The 26645-nt window shown below is 42.8% G+C and overlaps 1 protein-coding gene across 2 annotated transcripts in view; it reads left to right on the forward strand.

Annotated features, from left to right (window-relative positions):
- FSTL4 (follistatin like 4) overlaps positions 1-26645 on the forward strand; it is an 817110-nt gene that overhangs the window by 620771 nt on the left and 169694 nt on the right. For both annotated transcript variants that reach the window (XM_039485151.1, XM_039485152.1), the window contains one exon: positions 3485-3605. In XM_039485151.1, coding sequence (XP_039341085.1) covers positions 3485-3605 — 121 coding nt within the window. The remainder of the gene's footprint in view (positions 1-3484; positions 3606-26645) is intronic.

Genomic DNA, 26645 nt, shown 5'->3' on the forward strand with positions numbered 1-26645 from the left:
AGGTCATGGATGTAAGACGATACCTTTCCCTTACTCTAAAAAGAGTTTTCGCATACTGACACTTGATTGTCTGTTCTACTCTCGTTCTCCATTTATGTGACGCTTACTCCATCAGGACATTAAAACTGAACTTGCACTGAAAAAAAGTAGCCATTTATAGTTATTAGATCACACAGTGTAACCTCATTTCCTCCATATTTCTACAAAAAAATAGAAAGCAAAACTCGATGAGCTAGTCCTTTGTGTAGGGTTTGGTTTATCGTTAAGAATGCACCTGCCTCCCACCCCCATTATTTCAGTGGGGAAGCAGCAAATTCTAATCAGCACAGGAGTGGAAGTTGGAAGCTCCTGAGTTTTAAAACCAGCCCTAGTGTTAATATGCTGTGCAGCTTTGGGCAAATTGCTATGGGTTTGATTTTCCACGGTGTGCATATGCACATCTCCCAGAGGAGAACACACTTAGGCCTTGTCTATACTTGATAGTAGCAAATGTAGTATGTATTCATCCGCACTGCAACTGGAAGTGTGACCGCAGCTCGGGTTGGTGTAACTGTGCTAGCTTTAATCTAGCTAGCATGCTCCAAAATAACAGTAAAGATGCAGCGGCACAGACCCTTGGCACAGGAGACAATATGAGTATGGATCGAAGGTTCCGGGTGGGCTTATACAGCCCATTCTGAACCTTGTGCTGCTATATCTTCGTGGCTATTTTTAGACATACTATCTAAATTATAGCTAGGATGAGTATGCCTATCCAAGCTGCAATCAAACCTTTAGTTACAGCATAGATAAAACAGCATATTGATATAAACAGCTTTATCCCAGTATAGCTTATTCTTTCCATGAAGTGAAATAAGTTATACTGGTATAATTGCATTGCATATAAACTAGGGCTTTTACTAGCATAGCTATGTCTGTTTAAAAAAATCACACCCTTAACTGACAGAATTATGCCAATAAATCTTTTTTCAATAAAGACCAGCCTTATATTAATCTTTGGTCCTCATGGATCAGTTACAGTGGTGCCTAGGCATCCTCTTGCCCAGTGTTATCTTCACCCCTCACTATTGTTTACAAATGACCGGCAACAGATGAAGCTAGAGAGAAAAGATCTAGAGTACTGGTAGTGGAAGTCTGGTGCTGAAATGAACTCCTTGCATGGTAACAATGCTTTTAAAATTATTTTTAACTCTCACGCTGTTGCTGACTTGCAGGGTATGCTACACGGCCAGTTTCTTTCCCGGACATTTTAAGAGATTTCTTAGGGAGGGATATATTTAAATTTCTCTACTTTGTGATCTCCACTAATTTGCCTGATTTGCTATGTAGATTGGTGTTTGATCTGAGCTGGGTCTTTTAATTTGTAAGAGTTTTAAATCCGAAATCTCCAAAGACCGGAGCTTTGCTGCAAATCAGAAGAGGTAAATAAAATAAATGTGGTGCCGTGGGAGATGCTGTGATCGCATTTTCTGTGGCCAGCACATAAATTGTTACTTCTCATTTCCTTTCATTTATTTAAAAAGAAGAATAGGCGGTAGGGAATCACAAGCTCACCTGCTATGGCGGAGAGGCATTTGTTAAGTTGATTGTCATTATTTAAGGCTACAGTGTAGCATTTAGGCATAGGCCTTCTCTGGGGACAAGGGGCAGCAGCACTGTCCCAGGAGGAGCAGTGGAGACACAATGCCTCCCAGAGCCCCGCAGTGTGGAAGGGATGCAGCCTCTTTGAGGAGTGCAACATATAACTCCTAGAGCTTCCAGCCAGCTCCACTGGTCATCCACCCCGACCACCTCCATCTACTCTCTTCTGATCCCCTCTCACTTTGGAGCATTACGCATCCCTGAGGAGCATTACCTGTGCATTGAGTTCTTCAAGTCTCTGATATAAACTCCAGAAGGGGGATGGCTCCTTATTCCATCCCACTCCCACCGTGTACTCATGTAAGGGCTAGACAGAAACTAGCCCTAAGAGGAGGGAGAATAGCTTTGGCAATTTGTTTATTTAAATTCAAATCAAACAATTCTTGTTCAGTGAGAAAAGATCCTTGGAAATAAAAAATGAAGTATGGTCACATTTTCTCCTTTTAGGGCCTAATCCAACTCCAGCCATAGTCAGTGGAACGACCCTGCTGAAGTTTCCTTCTGAGCCCATTACTGTGAAATATCACAGAAACTTCAGAGTTGTGGATGTACAAAGCTATTAACAACTGTGGTAACTGGAATGTTATTGCCATTTAAAACTCTAATGTATTTTAAAGTCATTTTCATAAATCTACTGAATACATTGCAGCTAACATGGGCTGTTTTTTTTCTTCTGACATGAAATCAAAGGAGCTAGTAAAAACTTGTCAGTCAGATGAAAAGTTAATACATTTTCAATACAAAAGAAGACAGGGAAATTTCTATCTTTAGAAGATTTAGCTCTGAAGTTATGGTTGATCTCACTTTTATTGAACATTTTTACTTGCTGGTGAAGGGTCATTTTTTTAGCATTATTACTTCAAATTGCCTTTAATACAATAAGGTCAAGACTAAAATTGTAAATATAAGAAAGTCTTAAAAGATTTTCCTGCCCTGAATAGTCTGTTTCAACAGTTTTATTTATACTCTTATAAATTGAAAGATCCTATCGTTTACATTATACTTAATATTTATTATGACTCTTTTAATTAAGTGTTTGCTAAAGCTCTGTCCATATATAGAATGGAATGTGTAAAGGGTTTATATATATTCTAAAGAAACAGCTGTCAGAGGTAAAACATACATTGAGAAATAAGTGTATAGTATATATGCTTTTGGCTGTTGTCTATACTAGTCTTTAAGACAGATAATAAAATTTTCTCCATATCTAAGAGGACTGCATAATCTATTTTATGTCTAGGATTATTTTTACTTTTAATTTTTCCATCTTGAATATTTTGGATACACTTGCAAGGAGATATTATTTCATTAGAGAAAATGTGTCCAGCTCTGCTCTCATCACACAATGCGCTGTGGAGAGATCACCTTTGTAGCTTGCATTCCATGGAGTCTTCAGTAACAAATTAACTCACTTCACCTGCTGGAATACCTGGGTGCAAGAGTTAGACTGCTAAGAAAAAAGCTACAGTTATGATGAGCCCTGTTCTACATCCGTGCTGACAAGGAATGGCTGACATCTTAGACCCCTCAACAGTTAATTCACAAGCAGTTGCCTCATAAATTACAAAAGATGGCTACAAAAAAATTCAGATAGGACGGTAAAGATGAAAAACAGGAAAATAACAATACCTGCATTGATTTCAAGATAATGGTTTTTAATACTTGTCAAGTTTAAACCCCTTGCTAGTTGTGACATGCACTATGTCTGTTAGGATCCCCTTGTACTAAATTTATGCCATTCTCAGTTTTTGGAGCATATCATTTTTCTTTGTTGAAATGGCAAATTTTCTTTCAAAATGACAATGTCGCAACTCACTATTAGTATAATGTTCTGTTCCCGCAGCTAATGGAGAAAGAAGCTCTAGAAGATGATTTCTTGGATTGCACGCTGGAAGATCTTCTCCGATTTGATGATTACAACAATGATGGTTACTTAAACCTGCAGGAACTCTATACTGCGTTCCGTAAGTCATGATGCTCTTTTCCTGCCCCCGCTCCTTTGCAATGACAAAATGTGGCTTACAGTCCAGATGTTCTATGAATACCCTTTAGGACAATATTTTGTCTCCAGAAATGTGTGTATGAAATAGTTGTTTTCATTCTGAACTTTCCATGGTATGTGTATGCAGGGGGAGGGAAGGGGTCAGCATCTGCGGGGGGTTGTTTCCTTAAGGTAAGGTGTGCTTATCAGGAAATAACTGAACTTTATGGATTTGATAAAGAGATACAGGCAATGGATTATTTTGTTGGCTTTGTTAATGGCATTGAAAAGATATTGTTGGATTTCTGGAAGTGTAAGTAGAACATGTATGTAGTCTCTAGGAGGCCACAAGGAACTGTGCTTGTAGGATTTACCACTGAATTTTCTCAAGAATTTTTTTCATGAAACCTAGCTAACCACAGAGTGAGAATAGCTGTTATTTTAGGGGTGAGAAAAGTAAGGTTTTTTTCCCTGCATCTTCTGCCTGGATTCAAAACATTTTATTTCCATCTTTAACAATGAATTGCTGTGTGATCTTGGGACAAATCTCTGTACCTGTTGAACCATTTTGCAACATGCATACTGGCTCTGATTCAGCAAGGTACTTAAGCTGTGTGCAACTTTAAATTCTTGAGTTGCCAATTATTTGCCTGGGGTTTGTAAGTTTTATGGATACTTCTCTGAGTAATTAACAATATCTATTATGAATCATGTATTGGTACTTCAAAGCTCACTATTCTGATTTCTAGCAAAAAATAATACTTTCTGTGCTTATACAAAGCTTGTTTATCTGAGTATGTTAAAGGCTTTACAAACATTAATGAAATCTCACGCCCTCCCTCTGAAGTGTACATATTATAGGCCTGATTTTAGCAAGATACATCTGCATATGCATAACTTTAAGCATGTAGGTAACGCTACTGAAATTAGTGGCATTTCCAACAGGATTCTGACCTTGTCAATTTAACATTTGTAAGATAAAAAGTATTTCAGTGGGTACTTCTGCCTCTTATTCCTCTTTACAAACTACAGAACTGCAAAATAAAAGCTCAATACTGCCCCCTTTACTCCCATTAAACATAGTACCTTGCTCCATGAATGCGCCCAATGATTACTCATGGAATAAAGTTCTATGCTCATCATAAGTAAAGGTGGGAGAAGTGGGTTCTGAGTCACTTAACATATCCTGAAATAGCATGCTAATTTTCAGTATTATTTGTCCATCCAGAGTAATAAGGCAAATGGAATCACCTTAGAATTGCTGCTTCCACAGATTTTCATCTTTTCTAAAGTGAGTAGCTTCCGTTATGTTGATTTCAAGTTTTAAATTTAAAAAAGGTTTGGGATAATAATTTTTTAAGTGCTCTAAAATTAGTCCCAGCTGGCACCTTGGCCCTCTTTTTAAACCACATATGCATTTAATTCATCACTGCATGCTGAAAATAATAGAGATGCAATAAAACATAAAACCTTGTACATTAAGAAGACTATAAAGTGAATTAACCCAGCTATAAAGACTTGACATGCAGTTACTTGGGAGCATATCTGGATCAATGGGTTTTCAAAGTCACAGGAACCCTAAGCTAAATTCTAATATCGCTTTGAATGGTTTTGTGGTTCAGTGAATTTTAAATAGGTAATGAAAATCAGACAGGTGTGAGATATTACCTAAAGAACAGTAATTGATAAGCATTCAAAAATGTCCGTAGTGTTGCTTCTTGGTTTTCTTTACGATATTTCAAAAGAACTTGCTGTGGAAAAAAATATTCTCCATCCAAACATCAAAATTAGCCCATTTGATGACTTTATTCTCTATTTTGGATTTTCCCAAATAACCTGCTTTTATTAGGAGAGGTTAATGGTTTGTCAGCATTCTGAATTAGAAAGTGGGATGGTTTATGTATCTGTAGAAACTTTGCAGCTTTTGCAAGTAAAGAGAAAATCCTGGTCAAATACAACTTTTCCTGGGAAATGTATTGTAGTAATATGATCTTGTAGAAACCATTTCAAAAATGTTTGCTCTTCACATAGTTGTCTTAAGTGCATAGTTTGGTTTTGTAATCTTTGTGTGTCTGAACTTTGTGTTAATCACTTCATTATGAACCAGAATGTCAGTAAACCAAGCCAAAGTGCTGTTTTTAAAGGTACAACATCCTCCATATTTTTCATAGATGTGACCCAGTGCATCGGTATCTCTCTTGTGCAGATCCACAAGAGTTAAGTCAATCACTTTTGAATTATGTCAATAGGCTTGCAAAGACGGCTGTTCAACAGACTGTGAAATCTAATTATCAGAATTCAATGACATCATAAAGTCTGAATCTACTTTACCCTTTCCCAAAATTGTTATGTTAAATTTGTCCCAATGCACCATATACCTGTACAGTGATCTAATCCAAGGGAGGTACAAAGATGACCTTGATGATTTGAAGAGCTGAACTCTCCAATGTGTCGTTCTTTTGCTGCTTTTGAAATCATAGTTCATTTTTAAAACTCCCCTGGCTTTTCTGTAAGAGCTACAAAGCTGTCGATCTGCCTCTCTCATGCTTGCTTGGTAGCTTTCTCTCTCTCCACTCCTCCCCCTGTTACTGTCCAGAAAGCATTTTTAACATTATGATATGCTGATCAGTTGTAAATGAACGCACCAGAGTAATTGCATAACTTATCTTTCCTGAGAAGTGGAATGGTTCTGGTTTCAAGTTACTAGTATCTAATAGGTACTAATTTAACAGATGTTTTAAATAAACTATTTACATACAAGTGTTGAATTAACTCTCACGTTTGGATTATGGGCAAAATAATGGATCTCTCACTGTCTCTAAATGAATCATTTTATTCTGCTTTTCTGAAAGATACCTTGTCCTTTTAATTAATCCACTGAGTACAATCCCTCTGAGTTTGTTTGCATTCATGTAAATTGCTCTAAATAGCTGTTAGCAAAGGGAGAAAAACGCTTAATATTTAAATTCTTCCTGATCATACATAAATAACATGTCAAGCAGTATAACTATTTTCCGGATGGGTCTTGCAAGAAGAGCAAATTGTGGGTGTCTTCCAATCTCTGATTATTGAACCTTATCCGACATCCAGGCTCAAGAGACATAGTGAAAAAAATCCCAGTTGTAACTTGATTATTTCAACATGTCCACATCCCAGGAAATGTGAAGAACACTGGTTAGGTGCTAGCTTGGCTGTTTTACGTGTTTGTCTGCTTCTTTCTTTCTATACAGCTGCATACAACTCAATACATGAATAACAAGTAGTTATAGGCCTAGCTATTGTAAGAATTAGAGCAGAGAAAACGTCAAATTAATAAGCATGGAAACAGTCTAGTAATTTGGCAAGCATGTTACTCAGCTGAGTAGGATGTTGAACATGCCCAGAAGAGTAATTTTTGGGTAGATCTTCTGAAACTATGTCAGACCAGAGGTCATTAAAATTAGGTACATGATTGCTGGCCTTACCTTTGTCATTCCCTAATGAGAGAGTAGTAGGTTGCAGATGCAAAACTGTCTGGAAATCTCTAGCTCTATATTATATCATCAATGTGGACAGGTCAATTAGTAATACAATATGACAAAGACCAGGAAAACATGTATTCAGTCAAAATTGCTTTATCTTGTCAATATTGCTTTAGTTAATAAGAGGTTATTAACAGTGAGATAAAAATCCTGTTAAATTATAGCTCATTGCTCGTTAGAGTTTTTCAAGCTGACATTCATTTTTGACAGCTTGGCTTTGCATTTCATTAGATTATAGGATAGCAAAAAACAGTCCTTTAGAGACTGCTTTGACTAACCTAAAACAGTTCCACTGTTGCTGGTAGGTCACACTAGCTTTAGAGAGCTTTTGATTGAAGTTGCTCGATAAGTATGAATGTCACTAGATAGGTCAGAAATTATGACAAGATAATTTCCAAATCTCAAAGCACTTTTGGCTTTCAAAGGTTGCTTTCTGTGCCCTATTTTTGTCATTGGCCATTGTCAAAGTGGAGCCCTATATAGTACTTTTTCTAGTACCTGAATAGTGCAATTTTTGAGGTGCTTGATGCTCTATCTAGGAAAAAAGAATTTGAATGAATACTCTCTTCAAAAGAAAAAAGTGAAATACTTGTTGTTCAGTCAATGCATTGATTATTCTTGTTATCCTATTTCAAAACATTTTACTTTACAGAGAGAGATACGTATATCTCTAAGTACATCTACATCAAATGAATAGCTGTAGTTTGGGAGGAACAAATCATTGCAGGAGAATGAATGATGAACAAATTGCAGACAGGATCAGACCGATGATAGTAGCTGGGATTACAAAATACAAACTAGTGGCAATAGAGCAGGAAAAAAAAGGGGGAACAAATAGGAACCCTCCTGTCTATAAATGTTTCTCACTCTCTCATTCCCATGCTTTGTTTTGAAAATCAGTTTTGAAAGGTTTTTTTCCTGTCCTTTTTGGTTCCAATTCAGCCCTAAAACTCTAATGCTACACGCATCCCCAATGTGTATTAAAAATGCACAAGGGAGACTGAGTGACTTAATGGGCCGAGAGACTTCTACTTTTAGGTCTGCCACAGACTCACTGTATGGCCTTGGGCAAGTCACTAAAAGCCTCTGGGCCTGAGTGTCATAGTCTGTAAAACAGAGATAATCATACTTCCCTCTTTCCTTCCCAGGCGTGTTGTGAGGATTCTATAGATAATGTTTGTAAAGCCCTCTTAATAAAGTCTTAATAAAATGTTAAAGGAAAATGTTAGCTACTTTTGAATTACACACTTGAGCAATGGAATTTATTTAGTCCCTGCACCATACGTTTGTCTGTTGTCTAACAGTGTATAAAGCATCAATACTGTATTGATTTTAACAGGAGTAGAAGAGCAAAAAAGGGCCCCACAGTTAGCATGAGAGGGGAGTACAAGCCTAAATGGGATGCTTAAGCCCAATTAGAAGCTCATCCACATTACGCCATGTCATTGGGGGTCTCTGGTTAGATCAGAATCCTGGGAGAGGCAAAACTGGGGAACAGCCATTCTATGCAGAATGCGACCTATGGGAAGAAAATTAAACTTCATGGCAAATAGTTGTGAAGGGTAATGCCAGTTAGATCTGCATTAAGGAACTCCCTGTGAGATGTGAAGAAAAAGCAGCCGGGGGTGGGAAGGGGAGGCATTGGCAGCATGATTTAGCTGCAGCCTGCAGCCATAGGGGAGGGAAATCTGGTAGCCACATGGTCTCTCTGCATGTGGTCAGACCATGCCTTTGGACCTTAGTTTCTTGTATATTCCCAGCTTGAGTGGCTGTAGCTCCTTTAAATGGAACAAGGGCAAATTAACTTCTGTGAGCGAAGATCCTGGACCAGTTCCTAATGCTAAGTAAACCAGTGTAAATCCAGAGTAATGTCACTGAATTGCTCCAGATTTACACTACTGAAACTGTCATCTCCTATTTTTATGTAAATATCCCTGGTAAGAAAGTAAAACTGCATGGCAGAGGGGAAAACAAAATATTGTGTGTGCATGCAGAATGATTTCTACTTTTTTTTTAGTCTTTTCCAAGAATCCTCCAGTTAAATCCTTAAGAATGCTGAGTTTAAAACAGAATTTTTTGAGCATATTCTGATTTTCCAGGCAGCTTCTGAAGAAAGATCTTTCCATCATCACAAAGGCACTTTGATGTTCTCCAACTAGTGGAAAAGATAAATACAGAGGTGCAACTTGAGTAAGAGGGAACAAACCCCCAAAAGAATGCTGACTGGGGCAAGTGAAGGAAGGGACTTCCTATCCAGTTAAACCCTATTTTGTAGTTGTGCATTTGATTTTTTTCTTCTTTCTGTAGTACTTTGCACTGTCTCTCTTGAATTTCATCTTCTGAATTTCAGACCAGTTCTCCACTTTATCAGTCATTTTGAATTCTAAACCTGCCCTCCAAAGTACTTGCGATCCCTCTAATTTGACATCATCTGCAAATTTTATAAGCATACTCTCCAACTAGGGTTGCCAACCCTCCAGGATTGTCCTGGAGTCTCCAGGAATTAAAGATTAATGTTTAATTAAAGATTAATGTCATGTGATTAATACATCCAACCGAAATTGACAACCCTATCTGCACCCATTATCCAAATCATTAATGAAAATATTGAATAATCATGGACCCAGCACAGTCCCCTGCAGGAGCCTACTAGATACATCCTACCAGTTTGACAGTGAACCATTGATAACTACTCTGAGTATGGTTTTTCAACCCATTATGCACCCACCTTATAGTAATTTAATCTAGACCACATTTCCCTACCTTGCTTTTGAGAATGTCATGTGGTCTACCAAAAGCCATACTAAAATCAATTTATATCAAGACCGCTGCTTCCCGCTTATCTACTAGGCCAGTAACCTTGTCAACAAAGGGAATTATGTTGGTCTGGCATGATTTGTTTTGACAAATCCATGTTGTCTGTTCCTTTATAACTGTATTATCCTCTAGGTACTTACAAATTGCTGTATAATAATTTCCATATCTTTCCAGCTATTGAAGATGCACTGTGTGGTCTCTAAATTCCTGGGTCATCTTTGTTCTCCTTTTTAAAGATAGGTGCTATGTTTGCCCTTCTCCAGTCATTTCGGACCTTACCTGTCCTCCATGAGTTCTTGAAGCTAATCACTAATGGTTCTGAGATTCGCTTCAGCTAGTTTTGTAAGTACCCTAGGGTGAATTTCAATAGGCCTGGCCACCTTGAATACAGCTAACTTATCTAAATATTCTTTAACCCGTTCTTTCCCTATTTTAGTTTGTGTTCCTTCCTGCTTATTATTTTTATTAATCGTGTTAATATTTGGTCACAATTAACCTTTTTAGTCAAGAATGAAGCAAAATAGGCATTAAACACTTCAGCCTTCTTGGTGTCATCCATGTTAAGCTCTTCTTCCCTGCTCAGGAGTGGACCTACACTTGTGCTATTCTTCTTTTATTCTTCCTTAGCACTTTGTCCATGATTCCTCTTCTTGTAGGATTCCTTTTTGATTTTCAGGTCATTAGAGAGCTCCTGATGCAACCATATTGACATCTTACCATTCTTCATATCTTTGTGCTGGAATAGTTTGTGGTTATGACTTTAATACTGTCTCTTTGAAAAACTGCCAGCTCTCCTGAACTCCTTTTTCCCTTAGATTTTTTTCCCCCTGTGCGATTTCTTCCTACCAGCTCTCTGAGACTCACATTTCTAAAGAAAAGGTATACATATACTCTATATGGCACACATGCCCCTATTTAAATATGTATATCCTTGAACACAGGAGGCACATGGCTTTCTAATGTAAAAATAGCAAGTCTAAATTACATTTTTAGATGAAGTTTATACCCAGCTGTGCTCCTGGTCAGTGGGATTTTGTGGGGTGTTTTTGGATACTTGTTACTCTATACTTTGGTAAGATTGGTCAAGTCTGCTTAATTACATCGGACAACTGTATTGTGAGATAAGGCATTTTGCTTCAGGTGTGCTCCTCTTGAGCCATAATATTGTAGCTGTTATATCTGCAGGATCAAATCATCATAGTCCTAAAATATTGACAGTTTACGTTCCACGGTCTGCCCCTTAGGCAGTTATTTCCTTGCTATGTGGTAGTCTTCCATGGGGCTGCAGATATCAGTACGAAGTGGGAAATGATTCATTAGCTTACCAACATTGACTTGTTTCTCCTGTGAGCTATGCAGTATCTTAACTTCAAACATGCTGTAGCAAGCAAGGGAGTTCCAGCCTCCCAGATCAGATTGAAGCAGTGGTAGAGGATGATGCTAGGCACCCAGGGGAAGAAATGAAGTTTCCCTCAAATTGACCGAGGCAACTACCTTTGAGCCCTGTTTGCCTCAAAAAATAAAACGTGCAGCTGGGTTGTTTGAAGATACTGTTTATTCTGTAAAAAGCGACAGAGAGTCCTGTGGCACCTTATAGACCAGGGGTCGGCCAGGCCAGTTTGTTTATCTGCCGCGTCGGCAGGTTCGGCTGATCGCAGCTGCCACTGGCCACGGTTCAGCGTCCCAGGTCAATGGGGGTGTCAGGAAGCTATGGCCAGCACATCCCTGGGCCTGCACTGCTTCCCACCGCCCCCATAGGCCTGGGACGGTGAACCGCCGCCAGTGGGAGCCAGAGTCTGCCGAACCTGCCGACGCAGCAAATAGACAAACTGGCCTGGCCCGCCAGTGTGCTTACAGATCCAGACTAACACGGCTACTTCTTTGATACTTGTTTATTCTGTGACTCCCAGAAGAGTGAATTAGAAGCAATTTAGCAGAACAGTCCTATACTTTCTGTTTTAAAAAAAAAATAAAAAGTTCGGCAAACAAGTTTGAACTTAAGAAATTCTCGCAAAATGCTAGATGCACAAAAGTGTTTTGATTTCACTGCTATTTTCTTTTGAAAATGCACTTATTTGATCTCCCTTTCATACATAATAATATCTACGTACAGTGATCGTTCACACCATTTACTAGCTGAGTATTTTCCAGTCACTGCAGCAACATTTTTGGAAGCCCTGGGAAGCATAAAGTAATAAAGTAATTGGAAATACTGTAGTGGGCTTGATCCTGCGCTCCTTACGCTCACACAGAGCGAATCACATTTTGCATTCCATTGCTGTGTAGTGGGTGCAGTAAGGCACTTGTTCATCCACCACAAAAAAGTGAGCGTACACCCACTCACGTGTGTGGAGGGAACCAGCATTGCCCCTACCTTTTGTCTTCCCATAAACCCCAGAGCTCTGGGTCCCTTCCAGCAGTGATGTCTCTCCCCTTGCTGCCTCTGGACTCTCTGTCTCTGGAGCTGTGCTCTCATTTAGCCAGTGATCTGTGTCTTTTACAGATCTGTATTCTTTGTCCCCCAGTGTTATCATCCCAGGGCTCTGTCTCCCCCCCAAAGCCCTTTCTCCCCATTTCCTCCAGAGCTGTTTGTGTGTTCATCCTCTTATAATTCATGCTATTCCTATTAGTCAGTGGGTCTCCATCCAGTGGAGTAGCCAGAGCATCTCCTACCAGTCCATGCACGTTACGAGTCCTACAAGCATTTGGATTTGTAGGTTTTCTCCAGTCTAAATACAGTATTTGGTGTATAAATCCTCCCCAGATCCTCTAAAGGGGAGTTGCACTAGGCTTTTGATGTCTTTTGCTGCATAGAATGTAGGGTAGAATTGAATGAACATGAAAAGTAATTTCCCCTTCAAAAACTGAACTTTTGCCTGCTGGCATAACAGCAACACATTCTGGCAAACAATTTGAATTTTTGCATTTTAGTGAAACTATCCTAAATGTAAAATTGTAAAGTTTTGTGTTGAGAATGAAAATTATCTTGCTGTGTTCCAGTAATGTGTAACGTGCTACTCACTGCTTCAGCAAAGCTGTGAAAGTGTGGTTTGGTTGTAACACATTGCATATTCTCCATAATTGTGCTGTGTTTTGTGAAAGGAAAAGGCATTTTCACAGTGGAGAAAAATCTTCCACATTGCAATAATAAAGCATTTTTGCTGCAAATCTAATTATATTTCCCTTTTAAAAAGGCAAACCATTGCACTCAAGCAAAATTAGGGAATTACCACATTTTATGCCCAAAGCAAAATTATGTTCAGTGTAAAGAGCTGTGTTTGCCAATGGAATGAACACGTTTCCTTGGGCGAAATTTGGGAATGCTTTCACATTCTGAGCTTGTACACAAATATTAGATCAATACAAATCTTATACATTGTGACAACATGATTTGTCTGTGGATGAACAGGGAATCTCATGAAGTAACTGTTGTATAAGATCACCAAGAAGTTTTTAGACTTGGTAAATTTTATTTATTTTAATTTTTTTAAGATTCATGGGGTCAAAACATTTTGGACAAAATTTGCTGTCAAAGCCAGAAAATTTGATGTAAGAATAAACTTTGATGCTCTGTATCAGTTTGACTGTTTTCTCTTACTCAACAATATCAGTTGCACACTAGTGCCAATGCATTTATATGTCAACTGCAAGATCATAATAATTTTTCCAAATACCTTTCATTTCAAAAGATACCAGCTGGAAAATGTTAGTGGACTTAATAGATAATGATTGGAGAAAATGAATTAATTACAAGTTCATATTGGAAATCTATTGTGTACAAATTGCAAAGAAAACTCATTAAAATACAGTGCATTGGTAATTTTAAAATGCTCTTCAGGGGACATTGATTTGTTTATCTCTGTTTTTAGATGTAAGAATTTCCAGTGTGGAGTAAAATAAGTGTTTCAAAGGTGACATAATCATACATTCTTGCAAGATTGGAATATCTAAATATTTATAAACGTGTATGGGTGATTCACTAGCGCATAAAACTGGCTGAAGGCTATATCCCAAATAATTATTTGATGCATACCAGCAGAGTTCATTGAATAAATTTTGAACATGCAAATAATAGTATTTTCAATTACTTATGGATGCAAAATTGCATCAGTAACCTTAAATGTAAACACAGTTACTTGTGGGCTGATATCATAGGATCTAGATCTAACCCTAACTACACATTTGTATCTGCATATTCAAGTAGCTAGAGATCTGTTATAATTTTCATTAGCCGTGAGTGCAAAATTATAGGCACAATTATTTGCTGGCACAATTTTCTTTCTACAAAAGTGGAGGCTGTTTCTAAAATTCAGACCCTAAAATGTTCGAGTTTTCTAAAATTTTTGCTGACATTATCTGTTTTGCTAAGGATTTTGAGAAGACAAATGTGACACATGGTTAATGTACCCCATAAAAGCATCTTTGGATACTATGCATAAAAATGGTGGTGGGGGTGCTGTTTTAAGAAACCTGCTTTTCCACTAAGGGTTCTTAGAAATAATAAATATATGGGAGGTGTACAATTTTATATACTGCTTAGATGGATAAAATGGCAACACACATACCAAAGCATTTTGGACAGAAGGAATGTTTGCCCAAGTGAGTCATCTTGGGTTTTGATATATTAAGTACTGAGGAGAATACCTTCTTTTCTTTATTTCTTTGCCACCGTTTTTTCATGTGTTTTCTTTCTTCTGCGCCTTTTATCTCATTTAATAATTTTATAGGAGCTGTACTGGAACTTGTGCTGCTTTTCTACCTGGCAGGTAGGGTTGAATAGCAGCGAGCTGTGCAGGGGAATATGGAGGTGGCGAGGGAAGAGTGAATGAGTGACTGCAGAACCAGTTCCATGGCTGCAATGGCCATTCCTCTAGGGAGACAGGAGCAATAAAGCTGCAGGAGCAGCTCCCTGGCCTGCAGAGGAGGGATTTCTCCCCAGAACACCTCGGCAAACTGTGTGGGTTCTCAGGCTTTGTGATGACACTGGGATTTGACCCCAAGAGCAGCTTTTGCTCTATGCATTGGTTTTCAAACTTGGAGGCACAATGAGCCTATCAGGGAGATGTGGGGCTGCAGCTGGCCAGGTGGCCAGGCCAGGGCAGCAGTGGGGAAAGCTCGCAGGGAGTCCCACAGCTGTTGGAGAAGGGGCACAGGCCCACCATGGCAGCAACCTGTTGTGTTGCTCTCCCCGTCCCTGAGTGCTAGGAACTCACTGTACACTCCTTGCTGCTGCTGCTCTGCCCTGGGCACCCAGCCAGCCACGGCCCGGCATATTTTAAACCCCTCCAGAGCCTCAAGGGCACAAAGCTGTACACAAGGGGAAGGCAAGGCAAGGAGGAGCCCCGTCCACTCCACACAATTGCGGGCTCCTCCACGGTAGGGTGACCAGATGTCCCAGTTTTATAGGGACAGTCCCGCTGTTTGGGGCTTTTTCTTACATAGGTGCCTATTACCCCCCCGACCCTCTGTCCCAATTTTTCACACTTGCTATCTGGTCACCCTACTCCAGCGATAGAGCAGGCCGGGTCTTACTGCTACCCCTGGCTTGAGCCACCTGCTCCCCTCGATGAGTCACTTTCTGCCCCAGACAGGCAGGAGTTCCCAGGGAGAGGGGGCTGTTCCGTGGTTCCCATGGAGAAGGGGAGGCACAGCAAACAAAACATGTAGTGTCTGTAATGTGTCGTTTTTAAACATGTCCTCTTGACTCCCAATGTTCACAGCGTCGAAGGGAAAGTGATGAGCAACGTGTAGAAAGAAATGTCTCCTGCAGTGTTTACGGCCACATTTCTGAAGCTATGCTGAAATCCTCTTCTGTGTATTTCTAGCTGCCGTATAAAATACATCAGCTGTATTTTTGTTATATTCATGCAAACTGACAATAGTCACAGCAACTCCTATTTTAAGCCATATTCACATCCTGTAATCAACGGACTGATATCCATGCAACATTAATAGAAACTAGATGCTTAAAGAGAATTTTTCATCCACCTAGTAAGCTGAGGTCACAAATCTGGTATACTAAAAGATATTACCATGCCTACCCAATCTCTCTCTAATATCCTGAGACCATCACGGCTACAACAACACTGCATATTTGCCATGAGTCAGCCACAAAAGCAGAAGCATCTTTTCACTGCCATGCAGTTTGTCACACAAACCTGAATTATTCGTTATAAAAGGCCTTAGATACACTCCTGAATACTGACAAGCATTAGGAACAGCCTCATTCTTCATGGCGATTTGAAGCATGGCACGAGTATGAAGCAGTTTTCATCTCTCGGCGTTAAAACATCCAAACGATTTCTAGAGAGAAATAAACCTGGAGAGGGAAGGGGTAAAAAGGAAAACTCCCATGGTGAAACAGGGTGAAATGGAGTAGAGCAGGGGTTGGCAACCTTTCAGAGGTGGTGTGCCGAGTCTTCATTTATTCGCTCTAATTTAAGGTTTCGCGTGCCAGTAATACATTTTAACATTTTAGAAGGTCTCTTTCTATAACTCTATAATATATAACTAAACTATTGTTGTATGTAAAGTAAATAAGGTTTTTAAAATGTTTAAGAAGCTTCATTTAAAATTAAGTTAAAATGCAGAGCCCCCCGGACCGGTGGCCAGGACCCGGGCAGCGTGAGTGCCACTGAAAATCAGCTCATGTGCTGCCTTCGGCACCTGTGCCATAGGTTGCCTACTCCTGGAGTAGAGAGTGGGGTAGGGGGAATAACAATAATAAAATTACTGTGCAAAGAAGAGCAAAGAGGGTGAGAGTGAAAACGTCTTCATCTGCAAACATCAAATTAGATCCTTGTTTCAATATTGTGTGTGTGTGTGTGTGTGTATATACACACACACACATGAAATCACCAGTGAGATAAAAAACTTTAAATTGCAAGATACAAAGGATTGAGAACTTGAACTAGTTCTGCAATCATAAAAATATACTTTCAGAATTTCAATAAAACATCTGATTGTACAAGGCTTTCCTGACCCCTAATTTAAAGGAGTTGTACAGAGGGAGGAGTGCAGAGCTGTGGTTGTGAATACAATTAACTGGAAAAACTTTCTCAAAGGGAGAGAAGGTGGGTGATTAGACTTCAGATTCATTTGACCTCTTCTGGAAGTTTGTTCCATTGATCTGGATCCAAGGTCAGATTCCCTAGCTCAGTTACGCTATTGCCACCACTTCTTTGTAGCTGAGGGGAGAATATGGGCCCCCTCAGATTCCTGCCCTGTGACCACCTCCACCCAAACCTTAGGCGTTTGGTCCCACTCCACTGTGAATCCTCAATGGAGCTCCACATCTAAGCTCCTGTGACTGGTGAAAATTCATTTACAGCCCAGGTTACATCATTGCTAAAAACAAACAATCTGTTAATTTTCCAATCAGAGATCACCTGTCCCCATCATATTCAAGGAAGTAAAAGAAAAATGTGCTAGGCCACAGATTCTTGGTATGGGGTATGCGTGCGGGTAAATGGCTTGTTACTCTGATACCCTTTGACCTGACTTTAGGCTTCTCTCTACACCAAAGAATTGTTTTTTAAATATATCACATTACAGCTTCATAGCCCATTTTTTATGGCAATTGCGAGTTAGAATCTTAAAGATTTAGCTGCACAAATGTCTTCATTTTATATTCTGCTAATCTTCCCAAGGCTATTGATCTAAAAAGCCCTTTGCTTGGTGGTAAAAGAAAATCACTTCTGCCATGAAAATTCAGGAGCTATGTACTGAGCCCATAGCAATCTGAGTGGAAACAAAGCACTGCTAGTGCCTGCCCAGCTTTAATATTATTATCATGGTTCTGTTTATTTAATCTGTCTCCATTAGCACAGCCCTTTCACATACTCTTAATAAAATTAGAGACTGAAGGAAAGGTATTTGCCAGTGCTTATGTGATAAAACTAGAGAACAATTGAAATACTTTGTTGCTTGGTATCCTGTGGCATGTAATAAGGCTAACATCTTAGATATATGCGGCCAATTTGTCGGAGAAGTATGTACTCATTTGTGGGTGCAAGCCAACCTGCAACATTGTCAGTGCATGCACAGTTGCAATAACTGAACATAAAAATGACCAGTTGCCTGTGCATCTGGGCAGTGGCACACGAAGTATCATGCCTGTGGAAATGTCTGCACCCTTTCTCTGGCCCATCTTAACTTGCATCGGGATGTTCTTCTAATTTAGATATAATGAATCTTGTATTTTCCCAGGATTGACAACTGTCTTCTTACAGAGAAACTATTTATACCATGTTTTTGTTCGTTAATCTCCAGCAAGCACACACAAAGGCTGTTTGAAAGTAAAGGTTTGCAATTAAAACAAAACACTGGATAGAAGAATTACCAGTGTAAGAGTTAGGAAAATAGACTACAAAGACCTAGAAAATGAAGTAGCTCCCCCATGCCAGGAATAGCCATTGCAGCCATGGAATTAGTTCTGCAATCACTCACCCACGCTTCCCTCTCCACCTCCATATTCCTCCTGCACATCTCCCTGCTATTCAACCCTACCCTCCAGGTAGAACAGCAGCACAAGTTCCAGTACTCCCATTTGGCTGATTAAGAGGGAGAGGCAGCACTTGGGGACTATAAAGGATCAGTGGAGAAGAGACTGGAGGGGGCAGGGGCGCATTACAATGAGTCAGAAATGGTCCAGTTGAGAGTTGCCAGAGACAAGGGGACTGGAGGAGTCCTAGAAGGAAGCAGCAGGTGGTTCCTGAGAGAAGGCTGAAGGCAGGAGAGCAGCAACGAAGGTTTGCTGGCTGATGTGCCCAAGCCAAGTACCCAGAGCGGGCTGAATGCAGAAGAAGCAATAGAGGGAGTTGTCTGCTGGTTCTAAGCCAGAGAGCTGGAGCCAAAGGACAGAGAGGATTGAAGGCAGGGGAGCAGCGGAGGAATTTATCCATGGACATCTCCAAGCCCAAGCTGGACCCAGAGGAAACTTGAGAGAGCCAGGGAAGTGAGGGATGCTCCCCTGGCCAGGATGCTCCCAGCAGATAGGCTGAGGGTCCTCCCACTGGGAAGAGTGGGTTTTTACTCCATTTGAAAGGTGGCGCTGGCTGTCCTGGTATGAGGATAGGCAGAGTCTGGCCGTGGCCAGAGGTGCTGGTGTGTGATGTGTGGTATTGAGGGACAAGACACCTTGAGCATTCATGCGTGTTTGCCCTGGGCAGTGAAGTGGAGTATATGTTTAGCAATATTACTAGGGCTTTCATATATATAAACTAGCTACCCAAGGAGGTGTTATTGTGTCAAGAGAGCCTGAAGTGAAGTTATTGAGGACTCTGAGGGAGAGAAAAAGAGGTACAGGTGCCTGTTGTGCCATGACCGGGCAAAGGAGGGTGCTCCAGGTGAAGTGACCCTATGACAAATGGCTTTCAGAAGAGAATGGAGTTGCAGTTCCTTTGCCACAAGCCAGGCATTCTTGGTGGGTGGGGAAGGGGGTTTCAGCCTTGATAGAAATGCACTGAAATACCAGAAGCTCAACCCTGAAAACACCACAGTAAACTCATTGCTGCATTGACTCCTCTGAAGGGATGTCACCTCGGCGCATAATGAAACTCACAGGAAAGAGGCATCCACATAAGAAATAAAACAGCAAACCCAGCTCAAAGTGAGCATGGAGAACAACAGTCCTGCTTTCAGCTGAAGGAAGTTATTGAACTGTTATGGGCTCCATTGTGCCATGCCCACCCCAGGAAGCACCAGAAGACATTCTGACTCAGAGAGACAAAAAGCCTCCTGCAGATCCTGCCTGCAGAAAGGTGATGCACCCACTATTTCACCCCTTCAGGGGAGCACCATACTCCCTTGGCACTGCTGCCCAGCTCTGTTTGCTGCTGTATGGGATGGTCAGAGCTATTGTCCCACCTCTCTCTGGCCCCTTTGGAGCACCATAGTTTCCTTAGGGGAATGGGATAGGAGCAGGTGGAAGCCCCTGCACTCTCCAGAGCAAAGGGTCCACAGCTCTGCTTGGCCTTTACACAGGCTGGGCAGGGACCCGGCCACCATCACTGCACACTCATGTGAAGTCCGGGCAGAATATGGCCCTGTGTCATTGTTGTCTAAGCTTTTATTTCATTGTTTATTGACGCACTGAAACTGGTCCTGAAAAAGTCCCTGCCCTGTGGAGCTTGCAATCTCAGCGATGTATTCTACCCAATCCTTCTGCTCTGCCTAAGGGCCAGGCAGAACCAGGGCTGAATTTCCAAATAGGCTCGTGCGTAGGGCTGCCAGCGTTCTAAGGCCACCTAAAAGTTAAAAGTGGGTTAAAAGTTAATACATACAAGGCATGTGCAGCCTGGCTCCTGGCAGGGGTTGGTGGCCAACCGGCGTGTGGGGCTGGAGCAGGGTGAATTTCCGAGTCAACCGGCCAGGGGGAGCTTTGAGCCACGGCTGGGCAGGGCAGCTGTTGAGAGTGTCCCAGCCGCCCCACTGCCTCCACCCAGTGCCAGGGAAAGAGAGGGAGGGGAGGGGCCAATGCCCCATTCACTTGCATGGGCGGAGCCAGAGCACAGCTGCTGCGCTGGGCTGCAGGAGGGATGGAAGACACCTGAGGACCACTCGCTATGGGGAGTGGTAGAGTCCCCTCATTGTGCCTCACCTGGGATGCATGGGCCACGCCCTGGTTTAGGCTGGGAGTGCTGAGCGTGGCAGTGTCTTGTGCCTTCCCGGGGAGGCTGTGTTTATATTTACCATTAAAAGTCCAGTCGGTGGTGCTACCTGGCTAAAGCAGGCTAGTCCCTACCTGTTCCGACACTGCGCTGCGCCCCAGAAGCAGCCAGCAGGTCTGGCTCTTGGCAGGGGTTCCACAGGGCTGCGTGTGCTGCCCCCACCCCGAGCACCAGCTCTGCGTTCCCATTGGCTGGGGAGCAAGCGAGAGCAGAGTGCAGAGCTGCCTCCGCCTAGGAGCCGGACCTGCTGCTGGCCACTTCTAGGATGCAGCGTGGTCCCTGGTGCCAGGACAGGCAGGAAGCCCATGCCCCAACCCTGCGCCCCATCCCAGAGCCTGTACCCCACAGCTCAGAGTCCGCACCTGCTTCTACACTCCAATCCTCTCCCTCAACCAGCAGCACTCTCCTGCACTCTGAATCCCTCGGCTCCAACCCCTAGCCTGGGGGGTTGGACAGGCAGGAAGCCCATGCCCCAGCCTGGAGCCTCCTTCTGCACCCCAAATCCCTGCCCCAGCCCAGAGCCCCCTCCCACATCCTGAACCTCTCATTTCTGGCCCCACCCCAAAAACTGCACCCCCAGCTGGAGCCCTCACCCCCTTCCACACCTCAACTCCCTGCTCCAGCCCGGAGCCCCCTCCTGCACCCTGAACCCCTTATTTCTGGCTGCACCCCTAGCTGGAGCCCTCACCCCCTCCCGCATCCCAAGCCCCTGCCCCAGCCCAGTGAAAGTGAATGAGGGTGGGGGAGAGCAAGCCACCGAGGAAGGGGGAATTAGTGAGTGGGGGGCGGGGCCTTGGGGAAGAGGCAAGGAAGGGGGTGGGGCCTCAGAAGGGGCAGGGCTCAGGTGTTCAGTTTTGTGCGATTAGAAAGTTGGCAGCCCTCCTGGCAGCTGCTGGTTCGGCGCCCCGCTCTGAAGGCAACGCCACCACCAGCAGCAGTATATTGCCACCTGACTTCTGCACTGCTGTTGTGGCTTATGGTGCCTGGTGCTCAGTATGAGGCTCAAGGTGGGCTTTGCACTGTCACACGGGGGCTGCCTTTTGCCAGAGCTCATGGCCCTCCTGCAGCCTTCTGGCAACTCCTGGCTCAACTGGGGCACTACTTCAGATTTTGGGAGGTGGCAGGAAACTTTAACCATGATTCCAGGGACTACTTGGGCACCTGAAAACTCTAGGGTTTTTGCAGATAATAACTTAGGAATTTGCTGACAGGAGCATTCTAAAGGAAAAATAAATAAGTACAAACTCCAATTAAAGCCATGTTTAAAATTTATATGTAAATTTAGAACAATCTGGAGATAATACAGCAATATAGTCTCAATCCCAATCCTCGAGGTATCAGTTCTGGAGCTTTAACAGATATTAGAAACACACATTTGATACTTCGTACACCATCTTTAGTAGGAATAAATAAAATCTGCCTTCTTTAACAGACACACTCTGTGTTATCTATTCTATTTTAGTCAAATGTTTTTCACTAAAAACATAATTTTAACATATGTGATTAAGGGTTTTTTTTGTCTTTTATTAAGCAAGGGAATTTATTTTTCTAATTATTTTGGCATTTAAGTTTATTGATCATGATCATGTATGTGACTCACTAACATTTGACTCTATCATTGGCATTAGTATCATAGTTGGAGCTGCATTTATTTTCATGCAAGTTATTTTACAGATACAACTAAAAATACAATTTGAAAATAAGCAGCCTTCATTTGCCCAGTGTGTAAAGTTATGTTTAGCTAATGTTTTTAAACTGGCACTGCTACGGTTAGTACAAGCTAAAGTTAGGTTCTAGAAGGATACTATTATTTGATAGTACCACTTTAAATAATGAATGACAAAGCACAATATGATGATAAAAGTAATAATAATTATTCCAGCCAGAACAGGTTAGGCATTTTAGAACTCACTACTTAACGAATTAAATGTAAAGCGTAGGAGAAAAATAAAATTATGAAATGCATAGACCAGTCAAAAATCTAAAAATAAAAGTACAGAGAATATATGTGCATTGCAGGAAGTACCAACAAGTAAAAACAACAATATAAGTATGTGTTGAGGAGTGAGTATGAAAGAGACGCAGTGTCTGAGCTGGGGAAGTGTGAGAGAGAGACTGTGCGCTGTCCCTTTAAGCGAGTGGCACCCACAAGTCTGAAGGAAAAGCTCCTTTAGACGCAGCAGCTCCATCCACTCTTGGTGAGCCCTGTCCCCTCATCCCACCTGACTCTGTGGAGATGGAGCACATGGGTGGGGGGAGGCAGGAGACTGCCTGACAGCAGCATCCCTCCTCTCCCCGCCGCCACCCTCCCCTATACAGAAAACAGGAAGCTCCTGGGAACAGTTGGCCAGGGGTGGCTCTAAGGCAGGGGGCAGGAACTGTGGGGCTGCAGATACTACTAACAGAGCAGTTTGGAGAGGGTCACTCCTGCTCCAGAGGTGCCTCGTTTATAACGGTGCCCTGAGCTTTTGCTCAGTTCGACCCGGGCCCTGCTGCTAAGTGCTAATACAATTATGTCCAGAGGATGCTCAGGATATAGAAGTAATGAGCTACTGGATTCTCTCCCTGTAAGAGCTATTTAAAAGCAGCCTTTAGGGAACAGAAGATTTCTCCTCAGCTATCTATAAACATCATGCTTCCAAGGCTTTTAAGAGGTGAGAGAAGAATGGTGGGTTAGTTTCACCCTTTATGTCCAGGGATAAAACCAACAGCTCCTAGCAATTATTGATCACGTTTCCCTTTGTTAAACATTAGGCAGGGGATGAATTGGCAGGTGTAATTTTCTTCAAGGAAAGAGAGAAATTAAGGGACTGGGGTGATATATCTTATTTAACTCTAGCCCTAGGACTACGGTGCACTGTGGGAAAATTTTACTGCCCACTCTGCTCGTTACCAGGAAGCAGCTCTCCACTGCAAACCCAGGAGGCTCTCTGATAGCGTGCTTGTAGATCGGCGATCAGAAGAGAACGGGTTAACGCTGACCTGAGCAGCTGCTGTTTGCAAAGGAGGGGTGTGGCTTCCATTTTCAATAAAGTGGAGTGCTGATTGTTGGGGTAGAGAGGACTAAGAAAGTTGTCCCACAGAAGTATGGGATATTTCTGGCTGACCCCTGGGACCCAAATCAAGCAGGGCTGCATCTACACTGCAAAGCAATGGGGCTCAGACACGGAGTCCCAGCTTAACTCAAGCTCAGACCCTCCGGCCCTGCAGAGTCCTGGGACCTGCGACTCTGGGTCTAAGCCCTGGGCTAGTGCAGTTTCAGTGTAGATGCAAGGTGTTAGGTTTGAGCCCAGGCTCAAACACAGACTTATGCTGCATACCCTAAATGCGGTTTCATGCCATAATGCTCACACTTTGAGCACTGATTCTAGATTACTCAATTTACACAACAAACTTACTGTACGTGTCACAGCTAACATTCCAAATCCCCAAATTGTTATCAGAGGCGAGAGAGAGAAAAGTAGGTTGCTTACGTAACCCCCTTTGATGTTTGCTAGCTCCTGGAACACTGAACTGAGCCTCTGGGGCAGGGGTCCCCAACACAGTGCATCTAAATGCGCCCGCGTTCTGGCGTTCTGCGGCATTTCGGCAGTGACGCCTCTCGATGACGCCGCTTGCCGACAAGTGATGTCATCGAGAGGTGTCGCTGCCGAAATGCCGCCGAAATTCAACGGCATTTCGGCAGGTGATCCACCGCCGCCACGGTCCTTCGTCTGGCGCCCGCCAGACGAAAAGGTTGGGGACCACTGCTCTAGGGGTACCACTCTTTGGACTACAGCAACAATGGCTCCAAAGCCTCCAGAAACCATTTCCCTGCCAGCGCAGGGTCAGGGGCGGGGATGGAATAGACTGGAAACTCTTTAAAAAGTCAGTGGAGAGCAAGTGATTTGTATCAACAGTTTGCTGGGTCTATGAGGAGCCAGGATTACTCAGTCCCTCAGTGGGAGGAGACAGGCTGTCTTGGAGACAAAGGGATTAGTTTGAGTTTGGGGCTGAGAGAGGAGAGGATCAGCACAGCCTAGGTAGTCTCTAATCAACTGCCGCTTCCCCCACACAGAGGGACTTTAGCTATGGTGGGATTTAGTAGGGTTGCCATATGTCTGGAATATCCTGGACATGTCCGGATTTTGGGGTTTTAAATAGCCATCCGGGAGGACTTTGTAAAAATCTAAAAAGGTCCGGGATTTCCCTCCCAATGCAGAGCGCGGTGCAGCTGACAGAGCGGCCGGGCCGGATTGAGCCACTCTCATTGGGGCCTCCAGCAGCCAGAGCCCCTCCCCTGCTCCCCCTCCCCTACAGCCTCAGCGTGCCGTGCCGGCAGCGCTCGGGGGGAGTGGGCGGGGCAGTCTGGGGGGTGCATGGCAGCGTGTCTGGCTCCATGTGAAGCCAGACATGCTGGTCTGAGCAGCATAGTAAGGGGGCTGGAGGTTGGAGAAGGGGCAGGGGATCCCGGGGGGCAGTCAGGGGGCAAGGAGCAGGGGGGGTTGGATGGGTTGGGGGTTCTATGAGGGGCAGTCAGGGGGTGGGAAGTGGGAGGGAGTGGATAGGGGGTGGAGCTACTCCCCTCCCCCATGGAGTGTCCTCTTTTTTGAAAGTTCAAATATGGTAACCCTAGATTTAGCATGTGATCAGGAAGTGCCAGTTTTCTGGGGCAGAGAAACAACCTGGCACTGGCTACCTAGAACCAGCCAAGACCTCAGTGCTTAATTTGTACCATGGCTGAGCCCCGGCACCTCTAGGCCTGGCTGTTTATAGCCCCAGCACCTTTGGTCTTGCTGCATCAGTTATGAAAATAATAAAAGAAATGCTTGAACACCAGCACCTACTTGCTTGACCCCTGCCACTTTCATTTCAAATTAAGCATTGCAAGACCTCCACACGAGTCCAGACCAGGGAGCTAGGAGAGGGCCCTGCCCCACTCAGGGGTGAAGACACCTTTCTTTTTTATTTGAGCCACCAACACTCGTCAGAGATCTTATCTTCAGCATAACAGCTGCCTAGAAAGGTGCTAGCGGGGAAGCTGGGATGCTGTGTGCGGTGGTGAATGCAGGGAGGATTTGTTACATTGTTGTGTTTCAGTATTTTAGTGAATTGTAACCTTTTCCCTCACTAGACCCTTTGTTTCCTGTCCCCAATAAAGTCCCCTGTGTTATATTGGTCATTCCATGTGTGGCATTTCACGTTTTGGAACTTGTATTCATGTATTGTGGTGTTTGTGTACTGGGTAATATTCCTTGCGAACAGAGTAGTAGTTATTTTCCAAAGGACACAGTGTGTCAGGCACAGAGAGGAGACACTTTGGGTAGAGACACCAAGTGCTGAAAAAATGAAGAACCTAGGACCCAACCCAGGTGAGGAGGGGCGAGAAGCCACTCTGATCTGCATGCATCATGAAGGAGGCTTGAGCGATGCTTTGGAGGAGGGGTTTCACTCATCCCTGCAGTTACAATTTGTTTCCTCATAGAGATACTTCACTTGACTGACTTTCTCTTCTCAGTGAGCTAATTCTGTACACCAGCCTCTTGCTACTCTCACGGAAATAAGAGGAAAGAACATTTTCAAATGAAGGCTCAGGAGGAACATTCACAATTCCCATTTTAACAAATTAAGGAGTTTATAAACTCCAGTTTGCTGCTTTAAAAACAGGACTGCAAATGTCTCAGAGAAGTTTGAGTTTCTTCTGCTTAGAAATGGTTGTATCTCAATAGCAGATGGACCTGCCCAGGGCCTCAGCTGCCCTGGTTCACTGCACTTCTCCTCATCCTGCAAATACTGGAAATCTTGAATTTTCATGAGTAATTTAAATCTCATATCTCACAGCAGTGTTTCTAAAAGAGGCTGCTTCCTCACCACAGAGGTGCTCCTTAACCATTTCCACAACAGGAAGAAATCCAAAGTACTATGGAATGTCAGTCATTTCAAATCTGTTAGTCAAATTCTCTCCGTTCTCACAGCTCAACAGACTTGCTATCTCCTACTTCTTCAGGCATGACACTCTGTATTATGTCTGCTGTT

This window comes from Mauremys reevesii, linkage group 8, assembly GCF_016161935.1.
Source record: "Mauremys reevesii isolate NIE-2019 linkage group 8, ASM1616193v1, whole genome shotgun sequence".
Taxonomy (NCBI): domain Eukaryota; kingdom Metazoa; phylum Chordata; order Testudines; family Geoemydidae; genus Mauremys; species Mauremys reevesii.